This window comes from Delphinapterus leucas, chromosome 3 (assembly GCF_059928025.1).
Source record: "Delphinapterus leucas isolate spDelLeu-1000000601 "Yukka" chromosome 3, BTC_Dleu_Yukka2, whole genome shotgun sequence".
NCBI classification, from domain to species: domain Eukaryota; kingdom Metazoa; phylum Chordata; class Mammalia; order Artiodactyla; family Monodontidae; genus Delphinapterus; species Delphinapterus leucas.
The window spans coordinates 96,423,800-96,448,147 of NC_143131.1; the positions used below are offsets into that span (position 1 = coordinate 96,423,800).

General features: G+C 34.8%; 1 protein-coding gene across 2 annotated transcripts in view; it reads left to right on the forward strand.

Annotated features, from left to right (window-relative positions):
* The window catches only part of AP3S1 (adaptor related protein complex 3 subunit sigma 1), a 70,651-nt gene that overhangs the window by 43,872 nt on the left and 2,431 nt on the right, over positions 1–24,348 (forward strand). Inside the window, exons 4-6 of one of the 2 annotated variants that reach the window (XM_089909187.1) lie at positions 975–1,046; positions 16,537–16,644; positions 23,912–24,056. In XM_089909187.1, coding sequence (XP_089765313.1) covers positions 975–1,046; positions 16,537–16,644; positions 23,912–24,056 — 325 coding nt within the window. The remainder of the gene's footprint in view (positions 1–974; positions 1,047–16,536; positions 16,645–23,911; positions 24,057–24,348) is intronic. The other variant, XM_022590774.3, reaches the window with a different exon arrangement.

Below are 24,348 nucleotides of genomic sequence, written 5' to 3' on the forward strand. Positions count from 1 at the left end.
AACCAGGTGCAAGCTTCCAGGTGTTGTCCCTTTCTACTGGAGTCACACAAGATGTGCTTAATTCCCCCAGAAGTGATATGTGATGACATGTGCAAAGTGTTCCAAACTAGGCAACTCACCCTAGCCTGGGTTTCCAGGATTTTTATTGGGGGTCAGTCACATAGGCATGTGACACCTCCATGACTGACCTTGGTTACTTAAGCTCCAGAACCTCAGAGAAAAAATATGTTCATTGTAAATCACACTGTTAGCATAAACTGTCTGCTCACACTGGTACTGTGTGGCCCAGGGCCTCAAGCATGCAGAAACACTCTTATCAGACAGAGCTTTCCAAGGGCTCAGAGCTCAGTTCCCAGGAACTAGCCAAAGGCTCGTCTGAAAACAGGCCATTTTGGGGAACATATAGGGGTTGAACAACCCAGGCTTACTGAGTTAACCCTTTCCCACACAAGGTCGTACAAGGTGTTTGAACCAGAGTTTGAGTCCAGGTAAGTCTGATTCCAGAGTCTGTGCTCTTTCCGTAAGTTTAATTTTTAGTGATCTTTTATACTGATTTGCTAATTAAAAATTATTGGCTATATTAGATGTGGTTGAGACTTGGACTGTGCCCATCTAGCTTGATAGATACTTATGGCAAGCTTTCTTGTTTCCTCATATGAAGATAGGGAGCCTGACTTGAGTATTTTTCAGTACTTTTGTAAGTAATGGTGCTAACAATTTTTAGGTCTTAGTACTTTTCAGTGAAGTTTATTTTGTTTATTGTATTTCATTTATTAATGTATTGAAAAATAGCTTAGATGTACAGGCTATAATTATTCCTTTTGCACTTAATACAGTTTTTAATTTAAAAAAGAAATGTGATAATAGAGTTAGAAGTTTTAATTCACAATTAAGAATTGTCTGCCTTATAGGTAATAGATTTGAATGAACTTATTCAGTTCTCAAAAGCTTTTAACCTTTTTTCTTTTCTTTAGGTATTTGTGGAAACATTAGACAAGTGTTTTGAAAACGTCTGTGAACTGGATTTAATTTTCCATGTAGACAAGGTACAGTTTCTACATTATCAAATTTTCTAAGCTTTTTATCTTAGAAAAAAATGTTAATTTGTTAAAGTAAAAATAGATTTAGTGAATAATACTGTTTTTATTCCTTTATTCAATTCATAAGTGTATTTACTCTGAGCCAGGCATGGTGCTTAGTGAAGAAGGTTCAGACCCTGGCCTAGAGGAATTCACATCTAGAGGAGGACAATGGGAATGGAGGAAATTATATTTAAACTAGAGTTTTTTAGGGATTAGTAGATATTTCACAGACAGAAAAGGAGAGGATGACTCTACAGGCAGAGATATAAAATACATGCTTTTTGTGAGGGGAGGATTTGATATTGATCATGAGGCCTTAAAGTACCTTTAGTGACATGGATTTTGGGCTTCATTCTGAAGCAATTTAGTTTTTTAAAACAAGTTTCTATTAACATTATTGTTGCTTTGTTTGTTCATTTTTTGCGGGGGCAAGATAATTGTTTTTTTCTGTGTTAAGGATTTTGGATTGGTAGGTGGGAGATTAAAGTCAAGGAAATCAATTAGAAGTCTATTGCAGTAGTCCAGAAAGAAATGAACTAAGACAGTAGAGTAGGGATGAAAGAAAGTATATAATTGATAGGACTTGATGGCCTATTGAAAGGAGGTGAGAGAAAGGAAGAATGACTGAAATTCTCTAGCCAGTTTTACTGGGTATTGGGGATAGGAAATTTATGAGGAAGAGATTCCACTTTTACTATATATAGATTTTTTTTTTTCTATAAGTTCATATAATGTAACAGACTGTTTTGAATGGTTAAGCCATTGAATAAAATTGTCTGGAAATAATCTGAAAATTTTAGCAAAAAATTGTGATTTTTAAAAATCAGCTTTATTGAAGTGTAATTTACACACATGAAAATTCAGTAGCTTTAAGCATACATTTGCCTAAGTTTTGGCACGTGCATTTAGTTATGTAACCATTACCACAATCAAGATACAGCACAAGGAATGCATTATATTATTTGTGAACATCAAAAGAATACATTTACTATTAGCTGGTCCTTTAGATCATATTTCTCATTTACTAAATGATTTAATTTCATATATTGACTCATTTTGGATATAGAACTTAAACTTGATATCTTTAAGAGAATTATTTTAGTTTTCTACTGCTTTTCTCTATTATCTGTCTTATGCTGTTCGCACTTACAAAGACTCCTGTTATTTTTAGGCATCAAGGTTCACAATATTCTAAAGTATGTTTTGGTACATGGTTAAAATGTTTAAAATTCTATTTTTAAAATGACTGCTCAAAGATCACTAGCTTATATGTTGCATCTAGCAATTTTTTGAGAAAATTGAAGATTCTATTGTAAAATATTGTAGCAAGAGTAAAGTTGTCACATTTGTGGCAGAGAATAAAAGTTTTCCTTAATAGGAAAATTAAGCTCTACATATATACAACTTCATACATGATGCACAGTGTTTTTAAAACTTCTATTTTATGTTAATATATGTCCATTTTAGAAAAATCAGAAAGTATAAATAAGAGGAGAATAAATAGACACTATCTCAGTTTCAGAGATTGACTAGTATTAAAAGATAAACTGAGGCACACTAAAAATTTTAAGAGTTTATTTGAGTAAAAATTGATTCAGATTGGTCAGCACCAAACCAGAAATGGTTAGGAATACTCCGCTGACAGGAGCTAGGGGAAAGACGTTTATAGAGAAGAGGCAGAAGCAAAGCAAGGGAATTATCTGATTGGCTATTGCTTAAGCACCTATATTATTTGGGAAAGCCAAGTTGGCTGTTTGTGATTGGTTGTTCTTAGGTGTTGATTTCTTAACCTTGAGGCATTTTAGGCTGAGGTTGTGCTTTGCTTATGTATTAGAGCCGCCTCAGTCTAATCGCCTCCTTTTTTTAATTAACACTAGTGTTAACATTTTAGAGTATGTGTATTTCTAGACTTTTTTGTACAAATGAGTACTGAAACAAATATGTCTTTAAAAAATCAAAAATAGGACCACATATGTAGTCTGTATAGCCTGTTCATTTCACACAACAGTGTATCACTGTTTTGAAACCTGCCAGAATTAGCTGGCCTAAACTCTTGTTTTAATTTTTTTTCAATGCAATGAGAAAAAAGCTTCAGTATAACAAGAGTTAGAGACCAGTAAAATAGACACTTCCTGTCCCTGTACTCTCTGTCTAAAACAATGCTAGTCTTGTTTTCAGCCCTTCTATGAAAGTAGGCTCGTTTTCAACTTTCAAGCAGCCCTGGACCTTCCAACAGTCAGAGATCTCCTAAATAGCTCAACTCATTTCTTCCTAGGAGCAAATACAGAGTTTTGTACGCAATCCTCTGTGTGCTGTTATACTACACTTGGATAGAGGGAAGGAGGAAGTTGTAAAGAATACCCCTTTTGTTATCAGTCAGGATGGGCTAGTTTATGCTGCGGTAACAATATCAGAGTATTTCTAATTCACACAGTATGTTTATCATGTCCCACATGCTGTCAGTCTGGAATCCATGGTGACAAAGCTGCCAGTATCTGGAAAATCATCAGTTTTTATGTCAGAGAGAAAAGAGTTTTCATGGGTAAATTTATCTGCTTTTCAGACTATCACACATGATAGTTTTGCCACTACAAGCATGGATCACTAACTTTCTAGCCTCCAATATAATAGTTTCCATGTGGCCTACTGCCCAACCCCTAAGTCAGTGTCTTTTCCTTTATTGTGATTGTTATCAGTTTCTCATTACAAACCTTCAAGTACTAATTTGTGTATCAGTCACATAAGCTAATATTTGTAGTCACCCTGAAGTAGTGGAACAGCACCCCCCTGCCCAAAATTGATTTGGATGTAGAGACTGAAGATACCACATGTACACCAAGAGGATCTGATCTGAAAAGGTTTATCATTTGCATAATAAGCTTTTCGGGGGAAAACAAGGAACAGCGACTATCTTGGGGTTTTATGTGGTTACGGGGTAGGGCTGGGTTGAGGGTTTCCACGATGCAGGCCAGGTCTTGTGTAATTTAAACTTCCCGCCAGTGCAAAGGAAGGAGCACCTGGACTTTCTTATCAACTTGCCCACATGTGGGCAGAAGAGGAAGGGAGAACAGTGGGATTTGAAAGCTGTCAGCAGGCAGGCATCAAAAATGGAGTCAGACTCTATTACAGCTAAGTTATGCTGTGGTAATAACACCTAAAATATGAGTAACTTGGTTTATTTCTTACTTATACTGCATGGCCACTGTGGGTTTGCTGGGAAGGTCTGCTTATTTGCGCAACTGTGTTACCTGCCCATTTCCTGAACACTGTGGCTTTAATTGGGCAGCCCCAGGTTGTCACCACTACTGCAGCACAGCATCAAATCCCGGGGCAAAGATGAAAGAGCTAAAGATTTATAAAGAGCTTGGTTTGGAGCATGTATGACATGTATGGACAGCTATAAAAGTGCTCTGTCTACTCCTCCCTGCATTCCCCCCATCCCCCAAAAGATCAGGGTAAGGGAGATCTGATTGGAGGCTTCAGTGTCTTTCCTACCCTCCAGGCCAGGAGAATGAAGAATTAAGAGTGAGAGTGGAGAGGTTTCCTCTAGCCCAGTCCCTCTTAAGGAGTTTGATAGCCTATCCTTAAACCACAGGACACAGAGTGAGAGTCTCCTTTTCCTTTCACCACCTGAAGAACTCTAACCATTAAGAGTATCTCAGCAACCACACCTAAGTACCAGTGAGCCAACAGAGAAAAAAGAATGCCATCTCAACAGAGAGATGAGGAACAGGCTGAACAATCAGAACATATGCTCCGTGAAAAAGAACTACTACAGGAGATCAGCGAACACTTGAAATTTTAAAATGGTAAAAAGTGCTTAAGGAGATGCAATTCGAAAAGGTCTTCCTGGGGCTTAAAAATGTGCTTTCAAACTACAGAGTTTAAAGAAGAGAATGGTCACAGGTGAGGCTTGAATTACAGATAGAAGATGAATGCAGGAAATAATCTCAAAGCATATAATTGAAAGATTAAGAGATAGAAAACATGAAGGAAAAGGTAAGAGAATATGAAGTATTTAGCATGTATTATAAAAGTATTTTGAAGCTGTTATCCACCTGGGGGAAAGGAGAGTAGGGAATAACAGAGCATTTAGTAGGAAAACAAGGCATCTCAGCGGTAGAAAGACTTGATATTTTACAAATAAGAATAAAGTCATATTTGATTAAAAGAGCAAGGAAAGAGATAGTTTTCATTAATAAAAATTATAAACAGTAGAATCTCTGATTTAAAAGGGGGAAATAATATAAATAAAATCTGATCAAGACAACCAACTTTGGGGGAAAGGGAAATTATTTAAAATAAATGTATTATTCAGTATAGTAAGTGTGAATTGAATGAAACAATCCATTAAAAGTCAGAGATGATGCGTTTAAAAAGGTACAGCTTTGGGGCTTCCCTGGTGGCGCAGTGGTTGAGAGTCTGCCTGCCGATGCAGGGGACATGGGTTTGTGCCCCGGTCCGGGAGGATCCCACATGCTGCAGAGCGGCTGGACCCGTGAGCCATGGCCGCTGAGCCTGCGCGTCCGGAGCCTGTGCTCCGCAACGGGAGAGGCCACAGCAGTGAGAGGCCCGCATACCGCAAAAAAAAAAAAAAAGTACAGCGTATATAGGAAAGACAGGATAAATTCTAGAGTATTTCCCTTTATTAACCAGTTTCCATAACATTTGGTTCCCCAGTAGTCACCAGAAGTGATCATGGAATTTCTTTTTTAGTACCCTTGTGACATACGAATTTTAACATAATTGATTTGTTTTAATCCACTGTGGATATTATTCTTTTTGATGCTCAGATTGCCCTGTCTTTGGCCAGTGGGGGAACCCCTTCACGTTGTCTTCTGGGTTCTTTTGACATGACCCCTCTCCCCCTCCATGACTTTGATAGCTGCTTTGTGTTCTGGTACAACTAGGTGTTCCAGATTCACTTTATTTATTTCCGGCTCTAGATAATGTTATCAGTCATTCCTTCTAGGAGCCCTGATTTTTTTTTTTTTTAAGTGGGAAATGGTATGGAGAAATCATAGTCTGGATGGAGGTGCTTGTAATTATGAGGTTGATCATTGTTTCTCCACCTTTTCTATGGGCAGAGCGTCTTACATATTTTTTGCCTTAGCCCTCATGTTAGTGTTCTCTCTGTAAGGTTCCTTTTAGTGGATGATGATGTATAGAAATGACAGTCCTAGCAACATGTATGCTAGTTGGTAGAGGTGTGGTTATTACTTCTGGTTCTCAGTGAACCAAGCTAGGAAATAGATGTATGTACACACACACACACACACACACACACCTGCCTATTTCTATATCTTTATATATATTAAAAATCATTGAGTTCTTAATACCCCAGCATCTAGTGCAACTCTACAGAATTTATTCTAGCCTTCATCTTTTCCATATCTGCACTTCTCTGACAGTGAGAGATTATTCTCATTCCTATTATTTGTATTATTGTTGATGCATTTACTTAATTTGCTTAATCCTTCCTTTCTATAACCCAGCTCCTGGCTGGGCCATTCAAAGCCAGACATTCAGGGCTTCACCCTCACCTGCCAGCACTAGTCAAATGCTTGGCACCCCCCTTCTACTGAGCAAGTTGTTAGAAAGTCAAACCTGATAAAAAAAATTGCAGTAAATAAAAGTACTTTTTAAAAACTTAGATGATTTGAAAAAGAATGAAATTTCTAGAAGAGAAAAATGTCAAAATTAAAATTTTCAGTGGATGGGTTTAAACATAAACATATCTGAGTAAATAGAAAGGTAGAATACATTGTCCATAATGCAGCATAAAAGGACAAGAAAGCCTGAAAATGTGAAATATAGTTTACAGGTCAGGGAAGATAGAGCAAGAAATATCTAATGAAAAAGAGAGAAAGAACGAGCCATATTCAATATCTGAGTATCTAATGGCTGAGAATTTTCCAGAATTAATGGAAGATGCCAATCCACAGATAAAAGAATCACAAGCAGAATAAATAAAAAGAAATCTACACATAGACTAATGATAGTAAAATTGAATAGCAGAGAGAGAGCTCTTAAAATCATCCAGAAATAAAAGACATATTACTTTCACAAGAGCAGTGGTCAGACTGGGAAGTGAATTCTCAACAGCAACCACAGAAGTTAGAAGATGTTGTGTTGAAAGAAAGTAACTGTCAACTGTAGTTCTAAAATTAGCAAAACCATCTTTCAAGATTATGGGTGAAATAAAAACATTATTGGAGAAATAATGAGGGAATTTGCAACCAGCAAGCCTTTGGACTAAAGGAAATTCTAAAGAGGGCAGTTTACACGGAAAGAAATCTGAAATATAAGGAGTGAGTTGAAGAGGGAAGAAGAGCAAAGAAAGAAGTAAATTTGTGGGTAAGGATAAAAGAACATTGACTCTTAAAGTACTTATGAGATTAAAATGAAAAAAAATTGTAGCATTAAAATACAAGTCAACAATAACACGTAAGCCAGGAATATTCTAAGGTCTTTTTTTTTTTTTTTTTTTTTTTTTTCGGTACGCGGGCCTCTCACTGTTGTGGCCTCTCCCGTTGTGGAGCACAGGCTCCGGACGCACAGGCTCAGTGGCCATGGCTCACGGGCCCAGCCGCTCCACGGCATGTGGGATCTTCCCGGACCGGGGCACGAACCCATGTCCCCTGCATCGGCAGGCGGACTCTCAACCACCGCACCACCAGGGAAGCCCCTAAGGTCTTTTAATGAGCATCCATGACCCTTATGATAAGCAGCCTTTAAAAAGGATTTCTGTATAATCAACCCAAAATATAGAATAGCAAGTAGAACAGCTTTCTAGTTTTTCAGACTTGAATATTTTGAATTTTCCGATTTGAAACATTCATATTCAGTGTGAGTATAAAATGCATTGTGTAACAAAATAGAATCACTCTTACCTATTACTCTATTTATTTATTTTTGTTTTTTGTTTGGCCACACAGCACGGCTTGTGGGATCTTAGTTCCCCGACCAGGGATTAAACCTGTGCCCCTGCAGTGGAAGCGCTGCATCCTAACCACTGGACCACCAGGGAATTCCTTTACCTGTTGCTTTAAATTACTATACCACTGTTGCTTTCCATTCGTCAGCAATTAACAAATGCCTCATTATTATTAGTATATTATAGTATGTTAAAGTATGTTATATACTTAACCTTTCTATTTTGTCTTGAAAATTTTATCAAAATTTTGATGGCTAACAAAATATACTCTTAATTCCTTTCAAAATTACTTACAAAATTGTCATACTTTAGACTTCTCTTTCATGATATAATATTAAAGAAGAGAGAAGTTTGTGTGGGGATTATGCTCTTTAGCAGGAGAACCTGCTCAGCTGCATCAATCTCAAGATATTATCCACATACCTGTAGCACTGATTATTTCCTTAGCAAACACTTTCTTCAGGTTAATGATATTATCAAGTGAAAGTTTTGTTTTGTTTTGATTTTTTGGCTGTGTTCATTGCTGCATGCGGGTTTTCTCTAGTTGCAGCGAGTGGGGGCTACTCTTCATTGTGGTGCACGGGCTTCTCACTGCAGTGGCTTCTCTTAGTTGTGGAGCACGGGCTCTAGGCGCACAGGCTTCAGTAGTTGTGGCACACAGGCTCAGTAGTTGTGGCTCGCTGGCTCTAGAGCTCAGGCTCGGTAGTTGTGGTGCAAGGGCTTAGTTGCTCCACAGCATGTGGGATCTTCCTGGACCAGGGATCGAACCTGTGTCGCCTGCATTGGCAGGCGGATTCTTAACCACTGTGCCACCAGGGAAGTCCCCAGGTGAAAGTTTTGATTTATATAACACTTTGATATGTCAGCTATCCTGTTGGAGAATAATTATACAAAAATTTAATATATTTTTAGATTTAATGAAGTTCTGATAAATATATTTTGAGAGGATGTATTTCTGAAGCTAAGCTTTTTTTTTTAAATGTTGGTAGTGACTCCAGTAAAACCCAAAGACATCCATTTTCTTACTTAAATTTTTTCATTATAGCTTTTATTTATAAATACCCATAGAGCTAAAGCATGACAAGAAAATATCATACTTCGTTGATTCTAAAATGCTGATTTTCTTTCACATTTTAACATTTTTGAGATCAGTATGCATTTACAATTCTATAGCTTGCCATAATTTTTTTTTACTTTTTCTGGTAGTTACATTTTATTTTTTAAATTTATTTTCTTTTGCCACATTGGGTCTTCGTTGCTGCGCACAGGCTTTCTCTAGTTGCAGCAAGTGGGGGCTACTCTTTGTTGTGGTGCACGGGCTTCTGCTTGCGGTGGCTTCTCTTGTTGCGGAGCATGGGCTCTAGGTACGCAGGCTTCAGTATTTGTGGCACGAGGGCTCAGTAGTTGTGGCTCATGGGCTCTAGAGTGCAGGCTCAGTAGTTGTGGTGCACAGGTTTAGTTGCTCCACGGCATGTGGGACCTTTCCAGACCAGGGCTCGAACCGTGTCCCCTGCGTTGGCAGGCGGGTTCTTAACCACTGCGCCACCAGGAAACTCCCTAGAGCAGTGGAGTAGGTCGCTCTGTCCTCCCACTGGTCTGGCAACAGCAGATGGGTGGGAGGCAGGCATCTGAAGACCCCATGCGTACCTTGCCCCCAACAGCCCTCTGCTTGGCCGCTACCCTGGCGGGGTTGAGGCAGCGAGGTTGGCTGCTTGTCATAATTTAATTGTCAGCACTTTTCCTTTTCAGTGGTATGTAAAGTAATGATGTTTTTTATGATCAATTGTACTTACATTTGAAGAAATATCAAAATGTGAAGTGAGGTTTAGACCATTTAGAATTATAAATACAGGTATTAATAGATTACTTGAGGTACATTATTTAAATTTTTATTAGAAAATACATGTATTAACATTTTATTATCAAATTAGTAAGAGTATGACCCACAGGTACATAAATGGAAATTTGCTAACATATTTAAAATAATGTGTCATTTCATCAAAATTGGCTATTTTATTAATAATAAAAAAAATTTCTTACAGTATTATGGTCTTTAGAGTAGACTTATAACTCTGCTTTGCCTCCCCTTCAACCCCTTTTAAAACTCCTGTTCAGTGTTCTTTTTCAAGAGGAGAAGAGGGAGGTGTTCCTTGCAAAACACATTTTACAAAATATTTATTGAGTGCTTAACACTTTGCAGGGTTATGTGAAGAATATGTCCTTACCCCAGTCCTCAAGTAATTGTTTTAGGAAGATGTGTGGTGTCTGTCTGCCTGTGTCTGTGTCTTTGTCTGTCTCACAGACACAAACCATTAACATTACAGTGTTATTCATATATTTTATTATTTTAAAATTACAATAATAATACTTAAATTTCTTGAAACAAAGAAGTCAAATAGTACTGAAGGCTATAAGATTAAACATGAAAGTTCTTCTTACCTTGTCCCCTTCCTTATACCTATTAACCGCTACCCCACTTCCGTGAAGTAATTTCTCTTAATAGTTTGTCTAGATAGGCTTCCAGACTTTCTTTCTATATGTTTCCAAAGATATGCATAGTTCTCTTGGTTCAGTGAGTGATAAAGCATGTTTTTATTTCACATAATGTTCTATGCCTTGCTCTATTAACTTCATCTCTCTTTAGATCCTTCCATATCAATATATATGTATCAGCTTTATTCTTAAGTGAAATATTGTGTAGAACGTATATGCCGTATTTTACTTGACCACCCCTGTAGTAAGATATTAATGTAGTCAAATTAAAAGATGTTTGGTGCAAAGGACCTCATTTCTAGCATAAATTATAGCAAAGTAGCTTTATTCTTTGAAAACAAGTGACAATCCATAGAAAGGGCTCTATGTAATTTGACTTCCTTTCATTTTTTTGTTTTTAGATGCTTGGTTCTGCCTGGTTGACCTGTAACTGTTAAAAAGTGAAATGTAGGACTTCCTTGGTGATCTAGTGGTTGACTCCATGCTTCCAATGCAGGGAGGGTGGGTGCGATCCCTGGTCGGGGAACTAAGATCCCACATGCTGTGCAGTGTGACAAAAAAACAGTAAAAAGTGAAATGTATTTGATTTAATCTTCATTTACTCTCCAATGATTATGTAGGCTTTACTCAACTAAGATGCTGCTGTCTGTAAGCACTGTATATAAATATTTAATAAATATGGTTTACTGATGGGGTAGTTAGACTAAGTACAAAAAATGCCGTGTTCTTTTAACTTTTGAATTTTAAGATAATTGAGATAAATGATTTTGAAGAAAGAAGTGTTGGCATCTAATATTTATTAGATGCCAACTGTGTGCATTATCATATTTTGTAAATAATAATAAAATACTATAGAGACCACTTAATCTTATGTGTTACAGTAGTTTTAAGCCAAAGTCTCAGGTTCTGCATTGACACATAAAAAGACTTATGTTTAACACATGTAAAAAGTGGCATGCTTCTCTTATCACTAACAAATATTCAACACCTTTGAGCTACCTCTTAAATAACTTAAATAGGGGCTTCCCTGGTGGCGCAGTGGTTGAGAGTCCCCTGCCAATGCAGGGGATACGGGTTCGTGCCCCGGTGTGGGAAGATCCCACATGCCACGGAGCGGCTAGGCCCGTGAGCCATGGCCACTGAGCCTGCGCGCCCGGAGCCTGTGCTCCGCAACAGGAGAGGCCACAACAGTGAGAGGCCCGCATACCGCAAAAAAAAATAATAATAAATAAATAAATAAATAAATAAATAACTTAAATAGGTACATGGCCATTGCCTTTAATATTGTTCCTCTGAATGATCTCTCTTACTCTTTAGGAAGGTGTTTTTTTTTAAGTAATATATGCTCATGTTAAAAGTTTTCAAAACAAATAAACAAACAAACAAAAACTATGAAAGAAAGCTAAGTCTCCTTTCTTCCTCAGCCCTCCAATCCCATTCTTTAGGCAACTACTATCCATTAAAAAATATTTGCAGCACATTATATACCTATTGGAATGGCCAAAATCCAGAATACTGACAACGCCAAATGCTGGTAAGGATGTGAAGCAACAGGAATTCTCATTCATTTCTGGTGTGAATGCAAAATGATACAGTCACTTTGGAAGACAGTTTGGCGATGCCTTAAAAAACTAAACATACTCTTATCATGCAATCCAGCAATCGTGCTCTGTGGTATGTACCCAAAAGAGTTGAAAACTTATGTCTATACAAAAACCTGCACATGGATGTTTATAGCAACTCTTTTCATAGTTGCCAAAACTTTAAAGCAACCAAGATGTCCTTCAGTAGGTAAATGGACAAACAAGCTGTGTTATATTCAGTCAATGGAATTTTATTCAGTGCTAAAAATAAATGAACTATCAAACTATGAAAAGACATTGAGGAACCTTAAAATGCATATTACTAAGTTCAAGAAACCAATCAGAAAAGGCTATGTACTGTGTGATTCCAACTATATGACATTCTGGAAAAGGTAAAACTATGCATATACTGAAAAGATTAGTGGTTGTCAGGCTTGGGGAGGGAGGGGGATGGGTGAATAGGTGGAGCATAGAGGATATTTAGGATACTCTGTGTGATACCATAATGATAGATATATATCATATTTATCCAAACCCATAGAATGTACACCACCAAAAGAGAGCTCTTGAGGTAGACTGTGACTTTGGGTGATTATGATGTGTCAGTGTAGGTTCATCAGTTGTAATATATTTACCACTCTGGGTAAGCTGTGCATGTCAGAGGCCAGGCTGTATGTATGGGAAAGTTTCTGTACCTTCCTCTTAATTTTGTTGTGAACCTAAAACTGCTCTTAAAAAAATAAAGTCTTTTTTTTTTTCTAATTATTTTCGTGCCTTTCCAGAATTTTTCTGGGTATATCCAAGTGTGTGTATGTGTGTAATTTTTTTAGTATACCTCAGTGGGACCATATTATAGATATCGTTCTGTCCCTCTCATTTGTTCATTTAATAACTTACCAATATTTCTGAGGAATCTGTATATTTCTCATTTTTAGGTGTGTGATAATAGTGTAGATTCACCGTTTTAGTTTTGTATTTTTCTTTGCTCTTACCAACAGTTTCATTGATCATTCTTATTCTTGTACATATATCTGGCTCCAGTAACTTTTATTATTTTATTAACTCATAATGCTCATTTTCTCTTGCCTCTAACTTTCAATTCAGTCGGTTTTTTTGTCATTCTTTTTTTTTCCCCATTTAACATCTTTATTGCAGTATAATTGCTTTACAATGGTGTGTTAGTTTCTGCTTTATAACAAAGTGAATCAGTTATACATATACATATATCCCCATATCTCTTCCCTCTTGTGTCTCCCTCCCTCCCACCCTTCCTATCCCACCCCTCTAGGTGGTCACAAAGCACCGACAATTCAATCTTTATTTTCTTGTAGAACTGTGGGAATAATGTGTGCAATGTGATCTCATTTGTGTACATTAGATATATACACACACACATATAACAAGTATATGCATAACAAGTTTTCTAGAAGGATATATAAGATACAATTAACTGTGATTATCTTTAGAGGGACCTAATAACAGAAGCAGAGGATGGTAGAGACTATTTTTATATATAAGTTTCTGTATGGCTTATATTGTGATTTAAAAAAAATAAAAATGAAATTTAGAAGTTACGGTCTATGTCCAGAAGAAAAAGGCAAAAATACAGTTAGTGTGGTATTTGCCACTTTTTAAACACTTAAATACCTATAAAAATTCATAAGAGAGAGTGAAAACTCGTTGAACTTTTCGGTGAACATCAAAGCAGTTTAGTAGATGAGTTGTATTATAAGCAAATTGTTACCCTTTTATTTCCATAAAAATCTGTTTTAAGTAAAATTTATAAAACAAAATACTGAAATATGTCAACCATATGAGTTAGGGCTAAGCTAAAAGCAGAGCTTTATCATCCTCTTTCTCATATTAAGTCTGCCAAAAATTCTTCTCAATTGTTGGAACATGAATTTTTCTATCAGTAGACATGTTCACCTTCTTAATTTCCCCTCCTCATGTGACATACCTTACTTTGGACACCATAACCTGAATAGTATTGGAGTAGCCTCCCAATTAATAGTTCTCATTCCCACGATGTTTATCTCCTTAAATTTCTTATTTATTTATTTAAATTTATTTTATTTATTTATTTTTGGCTGCGTTGGGTCTTCGTTGCTGTGCGTGGGCTTTCTCTAGTTGCAGCGAGCAGGGCCTACTTTTTGTTGCCTACTCTTTATGCGGGCATCTCATTGTGGTGGCTTCTCTTTGTTGTGGAGCATGGGCTCTAGGCATGCAGGCTTCAGTAGTTGTGGCATATGGGCTCAGTAGTTGTGACTTGCAGACTCAGTAGTTGTGGTACACAGGCTTAGCTGCTCTGCGGCATGTGGGATCTTCCCGGACCAGGGCTCGAACCCGTGTCCCCTGTATTGGCAAGCGGATTCTTAACCACTGTGCCACGAGGGAAGCCCTCTCCTTAAATTTCTACATAACGTGTTGTACCTCCTCACTGAGAATACACTCTTTAGGCATTTATTATCTTTATAATAAGTGAGATTATGTTTAAGAATTTAGCTCACAGGCCCTTCAATTCTAGTTTCTGTCTCTTCTGGAACTGAACTGGCTTTCATAGGAATTATTTTTACTTTAAGGACAAATTTACATACATTTCTTAGAATTTCTTACATACGACCCACATTTGTAGGCTGCTCATATTTTGTTACCTCTAAAGTTGGTAGATATTTCAGTATTACTGAAATCTGTAGTTTCCACCAATCTAGTGCTTGTGTTCTGAGATGTTTCGAAAGGCAATAGTACAATGTATATGTAGGGATGAACCCATAAGAAAGCCTGAGCAAAATGGGGGTGGTGGAGTTGTTACACTTCTATCAGCATATAAGTCACGCTATTGCATAAGAATTTGTTTTAAAAAGAAAAGGGGAATTTCCACTGCTAAAACAGAAGTTTTAATGAATCTCTGTCCCCTGGCCGTGGCCTTTCTTTCTGAACACTTTTTATGCATACAGTACCTATTAGCTATTATAAGGTAATTTTATTTTATCACCTAGTTATCTTCTTGACCTTTAATTGAATTTTCATAGATTATGATTTGCTGTATCAATTTCATTTATTATTGTTAACAGAAGAAAGCAAAGTATTGGACTTGGATCACTCAGATTTAGGTTTGAGTCATTGATTTGCCACATATTAGCTTATGCGTCTTGAGTGAGCTGGTTTATTCTCTCAGCTGTAACAAAGGTTAATGTGAGAATTAAATCAGATACTGTAAGTGCAGCATCAAAACAGAGTTTTAATAAATGGTATCTAGTAAAAGATAGTAGTAGAAGTGATGATATTTAGCACTATTGTTTAAAACAGTTGTAGCTTCTGGTTTTGTTTGCTAAGGAAAAATAATTTCTGTAATTCTTCAAAATTGGTATGTGAGGTGTCCATCTTTCCAAAATGAAACATTAATAAATAATAGGAATTTTAAAAATCATGAGTACATTTGCATGAAAACTTAAAAAGGAATGAAAAGCAAACAGTATAATTATATATTTAATTTTTAAAAGTTTTTGTTTAAAATACCTATTAGGTTTTTCTTTTTTAAGCACCTATTAGGTGCATCACTTGAATTTATTTAATCCTTATGATAATTCTATGAGGTACCCATACTATTTCTACCTCTCTTTTACAGATGAGGTAACAGAGAGGTCAAGTAACTAACTTCTGAAGGGTATACAACTAATAAGTGATAGAGTCAGTATTTATACCTTTCTAATTTCAGAGTCTCCATTCTTAATGCTGCCACATTACTTTTTAAAAATTATAGCACAGTATACTGTTCTGTGACACTCCAGCTTTGACTTGGTGATTTTTGATCCAGTAAAATACCTTATGACAAAACACCTGGGTTATAGTTTTTCTCCCCAATGGAAAATGTTGTTTTTTGTCATTGTAAGATGTATTTGATCATAAAAAATCTGAGTAATTAGATATATAGAGAGGGCTTTGGGGTAAAAGCGTTATTAAAGTACCTATAATATAATGAAACTTTTACTTCATTTTAAATCTAGAGCTTGTAGGAATGCTACATAGCCTCATTGAGTACCTTGAGCATAAAACAACTTAATAATTACAGACTAAGAATCAGGTATAAAAGGCCCTTATGGGTCATTTTTTTTTTTTTTAGCATTAATCCTGATACTATCATGGTAGCTAATGTTTATTGATTATTTACTTTGTTTTGGGCACTTCCATGGTCACTGACCTCACTTGATCTTTCCATCAGTCTATGAAGGAGATACTATTATTATCTCTGTTTTACAGCTCATTAAACTAAGATTTAAAGAGGTTTGTATAATTGCCTAAGGCTTCACAGTAGTGACATAAGTGTATTATGAGTCTTCACTCCAAATTATTTTTGTTTTACAGCTCATAAAACAGCAGTATTTGAAAGAAAACTTACTGGGATCATGAAACATTCTTATAGTGAATTTTCTTTCTTTAGGTTCACAATATTCTTGCAGAAATGGTGATGGGGGGAATGGTATTGGAGACCAACATGAATGAGATTGTTACACAAATTGATGCACAAAATAAACTGGAGAAATCTGAGGTAAGAATGGAAAGTGCTTTAGTTAATGAAGGTAGTAAGCATGATCATAAATTATGCATGATTTGTAGCTTTCACTGTTTGTCCTTCAGTATTACCCTTTAGGTACAGCTGGTATGCTTATTCAATTTTAAAAAGAAGTGGAATATACACATTTTAGTATGTTAAATGTTCTGTGACCACTATCCACCAAATAGTTTTGTGTATTCTTTTAGCCACAGTCGTAATTGCTTTGGGTAATGAATAAAATTCCCAATTCTTGTTGCTTAAAAAAGAAATTATGAATAATGCAATCAATATTTGTTAGTAAACCTTAGTCATTAATTATCAAGGAGGTCTTAGAACTGGTTTTCTAAAGATATATAAATTTAGTGTTTTATAAAACTATTTCTGCAAAAGGAAAGGAGAGAAAATGGAATTCTCATAAGGAAGTAATGTTATAATGGGTGCTTAGTAGGCCTGAGTACACATTGAAAAAAGAAATTCAATGCTCTAATCTTTTAATTCTGGATCCTTCCCAAAGGTCACTGACAAGTTAGCTAAATCATACATTCCATATAATGATACACATATTCATGGCTTTTATTGCATTCTAGAAGAGAAAGATTTGGTTAGTTATATACAGCTAACTTTGTGCTGCTAAATTGAGTGAATGAGGACCAACCAGCAGTTTAGCCTTTTGTAAAACTCTACTTTAGAATTGTATGACTCTTCCCTCAATAACAAGGCTGAATATCAGTACCAGGTGCTGTAGCTGAGCCTCTCAAGTTTACATGATTTTGGTTGTTTCTTATTGCTATACAGAAATTTAGAAAGATGAATAGTCTTGATATCTCATTCAATACTACACATGTTTGAGGATACTCTTACCTTTGGTATTTATAGTCATAATGCAGAAAACTAATTTTATTTATAATTATTAGTACAGTTATTTGGTTGATCTAAAGTAAATATTACTATGAAAGCAGAAAGATATTAAAAATATGCTAGCATTAATTTACAACAGGTGAGTTCTGAAGAATTTTTATCTTGTTGGCTTTTCAAAAGATCAGCTTAAAATGCTGTGCTCATTGGAATGGAATGAAACACAGGATGGTGGATAAATCTGAAATCTGAGGATTAGAAACAGTTGAAGTTTTGTATAAAAACATTTTCCAATGTTCTGTTTTAAATTAAAATAGTCCTTAATTTCTCTTTATCTCAAGTTATCATCCTCCTTGGTTTCCCAAAGGAGAGGGTTGTAATGGGGAAGAGCTTAAAATTATGACTCTTTTTAAGTAATTGTATATATTTTGTGTGTTCTACAGCCAATTTTTAAAATACTGATTTTTGAAAAGGGAAAACAAACTAGATTAATAGAGAAAATTTTGTTTTAGGACAAGGAAAAGGGCTAAGAATATTATTTACTAGAGTTGGCTTGCAGTGTATTGTTCAATATGGCAAAAGGTTTACCATAAACACTAAGCTATAGTTTTTAAAGTCTTAAAATGATAACTTGAAATTTATGTCTGTTAAACCTTGCTTTACAAAACTATATGGTTATAGATTTTAAATGCCAAGAGACAGACAGTGATACAATCCATTAATAATTAGTCTAAAATGAGTGGATATGTGGTAATTTGTGAATTCCATGTAATCATCTGTAGAAATATATTGACCTCTTGTCTGGAATTATCACATTTCCAGGTATTTAACTCCTTTCCATTGGTGGTGCCCTTCCTCCCGCCTGCCCACCTTTTCCTCCTTAGGTTTGCTATATATAATATTGACAGAAGTCATGAAGGACCTGTAATAATTACATAATGGATATTTGCTTTTTGATTGTCCAGTAAAACTTTGTTAATGAGCCAGTTTTTTTTTATCTATAAAGAGCAGTAAAATAAAGAATTTACATTTTTAGTGGAAATAGTTATAAGAACATTATAACTTAAAGTCCTTTAACAGAAACATGCTATTTAAACATGCTATTTAAAATGGTTTTCAATACTGGTGAATATTTGTTTTTCATCCACTGATTGTCTTTTAACATGTATAATCAATTGTTATCTGCTACCAAATTAGTTTTTCTTTTTCTCCTTTACAAAAAAAGTATGTTTTAAATCTGATGGATAAACTAACATATGTTTATCAAGTGTTTCTCTATGTGTGATGTCTGCTAATATTTTCCTCATAAAGTAGGATTTTGAGTCACGGTGAAGCCATACAGTTCTGATCATACTTTAAGAAATTGTGTTGAAATAATGTTGATTTTATGTAATTTTTCAGAAATTTTCATATATTTTAAGTGTGTTTGGAAGGCTACCAGCTTTATTCCAGATGCAGTGAAATGTCAAGAGTTTTCATATGGGTTCCTTTTCCATGTTATTTAAACTGGTTATATCTACCAAATATATGACTGCAGAATAATCCAAAATTATTTGAGAGCAAGCTATAAGCTTTTATTAATCTTACTCTTACAAAATTTTAGTTAAAATGTATTATGTAAGCAAAAAGCTACAAAGCAAATCTTAAAGTTCAGAATACCATGATTGATGAAAAGACCTGTTTATCATGTTTTGAAAATTAATTTAAGTAATGTTTAGAATATCATTTATCTTTTAAGAAGCCTGGATATAATTAAGATACAGCTTTTAAAATATAACATGGATGTATCGAGTCGCCTTTACTTTGTCAGAAATCAAAGATTTTATTATTTTATCTTAAAAGTAGTATATTTCTGGTAACAGTCAAAAGTGAACCAGTTTAATTCCCATTACCTAGACAGGTAGAAGCAAAGATCACTCAGATCTTTAAAGAGACGAGAAGCAAAGATATGCGCTGAATATATTTTCATCTATCCTGCTTTGATAGATAAATGGTTTACTATAACATTGGGATCTTGGGAAAGGAGGATTTAAGCTGGGAGGTTGGTGGGATTTGGGGGAAGTGTAAGAGGCACTCAGGAATCTGCCTAGGAGTAAAAGGACTCCCTGGGGGTGGAGGTAGAGGGGTGGGGTTGGGGAGACTTGTTAGCCTTTATGTATTTCATGTGATTTTCAAGATGAATAAATGGGTCTGAATTTAGTCACTACTTTTTAAAAGTCAGTCCTCTTTTTTCCGAACATCCTGATCTTTCTAGCTCTTTCCATTCTTCTCTCTTACAGACCTTTATCTTTCAATCTCCCAGACAGGACAGGTAGACAAGGTATTGCTGACTTTGAGAAAAATGTATTTTAACAAAGGGAAAGCAAAATGATGTCAAAGGCAATTAATTATTTAGGCCAGACTCAAAAATTCTTTGTGTTAATGAACCCATATAGTCCCTGTAGCCTATTTTCCATTCTAGTTTCTCCTTGTAGTTTATTCATCTTTTATTGGACTTAGTGTATTTTACTAGTATATCATTGATGTCATGTTTGTTCTGTTTTGTGTGCCTGCATTGTAAAAGGAAAGTTTAAGTTTTTTTGTTCTTTTTTTTTAAACATTGTCATTTAACTGACAAATTACATTTGTAGAAATGACAATTTACTTTGTATGTAAATCAGAGTTTATTTTTAGCATCATATGGCAGAACCTTAATTTAACTCTCACAGATTTTTTCCCCCATGTTTCTAAATTAGGATTCTAACATAAAATTGTATGCTGGGTTTTGGAAGCTGTGAATTTAAAAACCAAAAGCTGAACCTTTAGAGATTAGCATACAAAGTGGGAACTGGTAAAGGCTTAGAACAGTGACTGTTAAATAGTCCCCTTCCCCGGACCTAATGGTTTTCAGTTCCAAAGTCTTAACAATTGCTTTTGCAGTTTTGACTAACAGGTGAATATTAGAAGTAGCCAACAAAAAGTAAGATCAGAAATCTTCTAAAATAGAAATAAATACTCTAAAACATGGAATTAAATATATTGACCAAAATAAAATGTATTTTCACTGTAGCAACCTTCTGATATCCAAGCATATCATAGTAAGGCTCAATAAGGTATTGTAAACCCTGAAAATTTTTGCAAAGCATATTGGCAAAAATTGGAAATGTTTTAAATAGACTCCTAGCCGTACAAAACTAAATTTTGTCTGCTAGTTCCTGTGCATTTTTCACACCATAAGTTACCTGTGTGAATTACTCTTTAAACATTTCCATGTAGAGACGGTGATGAACAACTTCTTTGTACAAAAACATTTCAAGAAAATGAAAATGTTCATATACTTCCATTTAAAAATTTCAAAATGAGAATACTTTATTGAGTGCCATGCAAGGAAAAAATGTGTAAACTTAACAAGTTAGATTAACCACTTTAGTAATTAGAAAAATGCCACTGGGAATTTGGCATTGCTTTTTAAACACTAAATTACTACGTTCTGGATGTGTTTAAGAAGCAGCAACATACAGGTAGCTTTACAATTTCTTATCCCGAGTTAGTGGGCTATGTATCATGAAGCTAGGGACACCACTTTTGGACCCTGGATCTGTATTACTTTATCCTGGGAATAGAAAATATGTAATGGTCTCATTTACTCCATTGATCTCAATCACTGCTAGTTTCTATGTTCCAGTCTTTAATTTATGTTAAATTGCTTTTTCTACCAAAGAACCATCAATCACTTAGGTCTTATAACTTCCATCACTAGAACTAGTAATTTGCTTTTTTTTTTTTTAATCAAGTATCTATTTTCAAAGAATAGATAACAAGAAAAGCAGCCCTAAGATACAGATGTTGGAAAGTCAGCTTGTGAGTTGGTTCTGCCCCTCTACTTTGACACACAGTTACTCTCTTATTCAAAATTATGATGAGGACCCTTGAGGTCACTTGTGAGGGTCAAAACTATTTATATTAAATCCATAAATGACATCGGTCTGCTATATTTATTTCACACAGGTAAATCCTATGCTAGAAATTAAAACTGTAATTTAAGATTACATAAAATGACTAGTACTGAAAGGTTTAAAAAATTTTAAATATTCTCATTTTGATAAAAATTTTCATAAAATGCCATAGTTCTTGCTTACTAGAGGACCGTCATCAGCATTTCTAATCTGTTTATAATTGCAGTATTAAAGCACTGCCTTTAAAGCAAAGAGCAAGCCTGTCCCCAGTTTAAAAGTTTTTCTGCCTTAAATTCAGAAATTAAAATACTGACATTTTCTATTCTGCTCAAAGCATGCTTTCAAAACCTGCCATTATTTTGTTAATGATTTTGAGTCTGAAACCATTTAATACTGTGTTTATTAATGTTGATGTTCTTTCACTTTGCTGTTAGGTCAAAATTATGAATGTGCATATAGCAACTTCCAGCAGGATGGGTGGGTAAAGGTTTTAGTATGTACAAATTATTTCAACTACCATCTTATTATGCTATATATCAAGCTTGAAAAAATATTTTAAGATGGTAGGAAATTTTATGTGTTAGATGAAGTAAATATCTAGGTTCTTTCCTTTTCCCTTGGAGAAAGCTAATTGCTTATTGCATGAGGAAAAGGGAGTCTTCAGATTCTTTGAAATATGTTTTAGTAATGCTGCTTTTTCAGTTTCGCTTGCACATATTTTGTTTATTTTTGGGTCTGGCAATTTAAAAACAAAATCAAAACCAAATCATATCCATCCATTACTATCTTTGTGATTCAAGTGCTTGAAATTTCTGAGAGTATGTCTGTATAAGTCTTCTGTTTGGCCTCATTTTGGTATACTTGCAGACTTCATTTTGTTTTCTTTCTCTTAATTCTGTTAATTTATTTAATCTCATGGGAGAGAAAACATGACCATTCTTTTATATGCTGTACTTCATTCTTCCATCCGATTCATACTCTTAACTGCTTTGGATTCATGTATTTGTTTTTGTTAGTGGAGTTGCTGCAGTTTACCTGCCATGGTGGTGCTCAAGTATAACAACATAGATGGAAACAAGTTATTTCTCCAGTAGGGTTTCATTCTTTTTATTTCTCCTTTATGTCAACTGTGTAATCTTAAATCTATAAGAACTATGCTGTACTGTCAGAAGTATCTTATTTTTACATTTTAAATTGTACATACCACTAACAAGTCAGGTAAACTTAATTTCTGTAAATTTTAGTGTTCAAAAAAATTGTGTTTAATGAAAGTTATCTTGTTTTGAGTATATCCTACTAAAAAAAAATCTTAACTAAGATGAAAATTCCTTTATACCTTTGTGTTGGCAAACTGATTTCCTAATGGCAAATTACCTCTTTTACATTTTATTCTTTAATAAAAATGTTTCAGACTTCACGTTCATGGAAGTCTGAAACTGAAATGTGTTTTATAGCAGTTCTGGTGTTAACTACCTGAGTGACATGAAGTCTTTTTTTTTTAAGCCCTGAGTTTTTGTATATAAACATGGACAGCTCATTTAAGCATCTGAATAGCGATCAACAGTCCTTCTCATATTTTTCTTTACATTTTATATTCTAAAGAATCTGATTTCTTAAAATGTTAGTTTAATTAAAACTTAATTGAAGTACACATTACAATTTTTAAATTTACTATCATTTAAATTTGTGACATAACTACACAAAAGTATTGAACATGCTTGAGAAATAATTTGATTCTCTTGATTCATTTGCGTGTTCTGAGTAGTTACCATCCTTTGCATGTCTATGGCTTGCTGCTTATGTTTAGAGAAATTGTAGTTTGTTGACTTAGAAACTTCTTTTGGTTTTACATAATATGAATTTGGCACATGTATGCTGTTGAAATCAATTGCTATATTGACTTTATGTATTCTCATTAGCAGCTAACAGTCAACACCATCTGTGGTCACAAAGAAACGACTTAATCTAATGACATTTAACAGGATGAAGTTTTATTCTTTAGTTTAGCTGCTCATGGTACAGGGTATTATGGAAAAGAAGGCTTCTTGACAATGACATTTAATACTAAAAAAAGTATTTTTACTACTTATAAATGTCAACCATAGCATCCAGTAAAACAAACAGATGGACACACACATACACACCCTACCTTTTCTCTCTTTTTCTCAATAATAAAATCCTCTAATAATTCATGCCTTTTAAAATGTTTATAGTTAAATACCTTGTCATTACTTTTCTATAGCCTACTCATAATTAGCACCCTGTATAGAAATTCCAAAGTAGCAATAGTGGCAAATTGATTTTTTAATTAGAAAAATTATAAAATCCTTCTACTGGAAAAATGATACTTAGTTCCAGGTTATCTGTAAGTTTGTAAAATAATTTTTGTTCCCTTGGCAAACAACATACTTCCTAGCAAAAGGAAGCTCTTAGAGTCTTCTCTGATCCTAAACCATTCTAAATTTTGGGAGTTAACCACTGAACTTGAAAAGATCAAGTTAAAGATCCTTTTGAATATGATTCATGCTACCCTAAATAATATTCATCTATATCTCCAACATCTTTTGGGGGGCAGTTGGAGAGAGGTGGGGTATAACAAAAACTGCATTGCTTCAGGTAGGTTTAAATGTAGAGGTCAGTCAAATTTTTAGTTATACATCAAAAACAACTACACTCCATTAAATTATAAAAATTGAATTCTCCAACCCTATTCAGTCTTTAATTGGGTATGGAGTTTTTCATCCATATCACCCTTATCATTGCCTGTGTGGACTATATATTATTAAATACTATTTTACTGATTTTTCTATTATTTCCAGTTCTAACTTGATAATCTATGGCTTTTATTTCATTGCTTAACAATGTTTGTATCCTTTATTCAGCAAATAGTTTACACTGGCCTATTTTG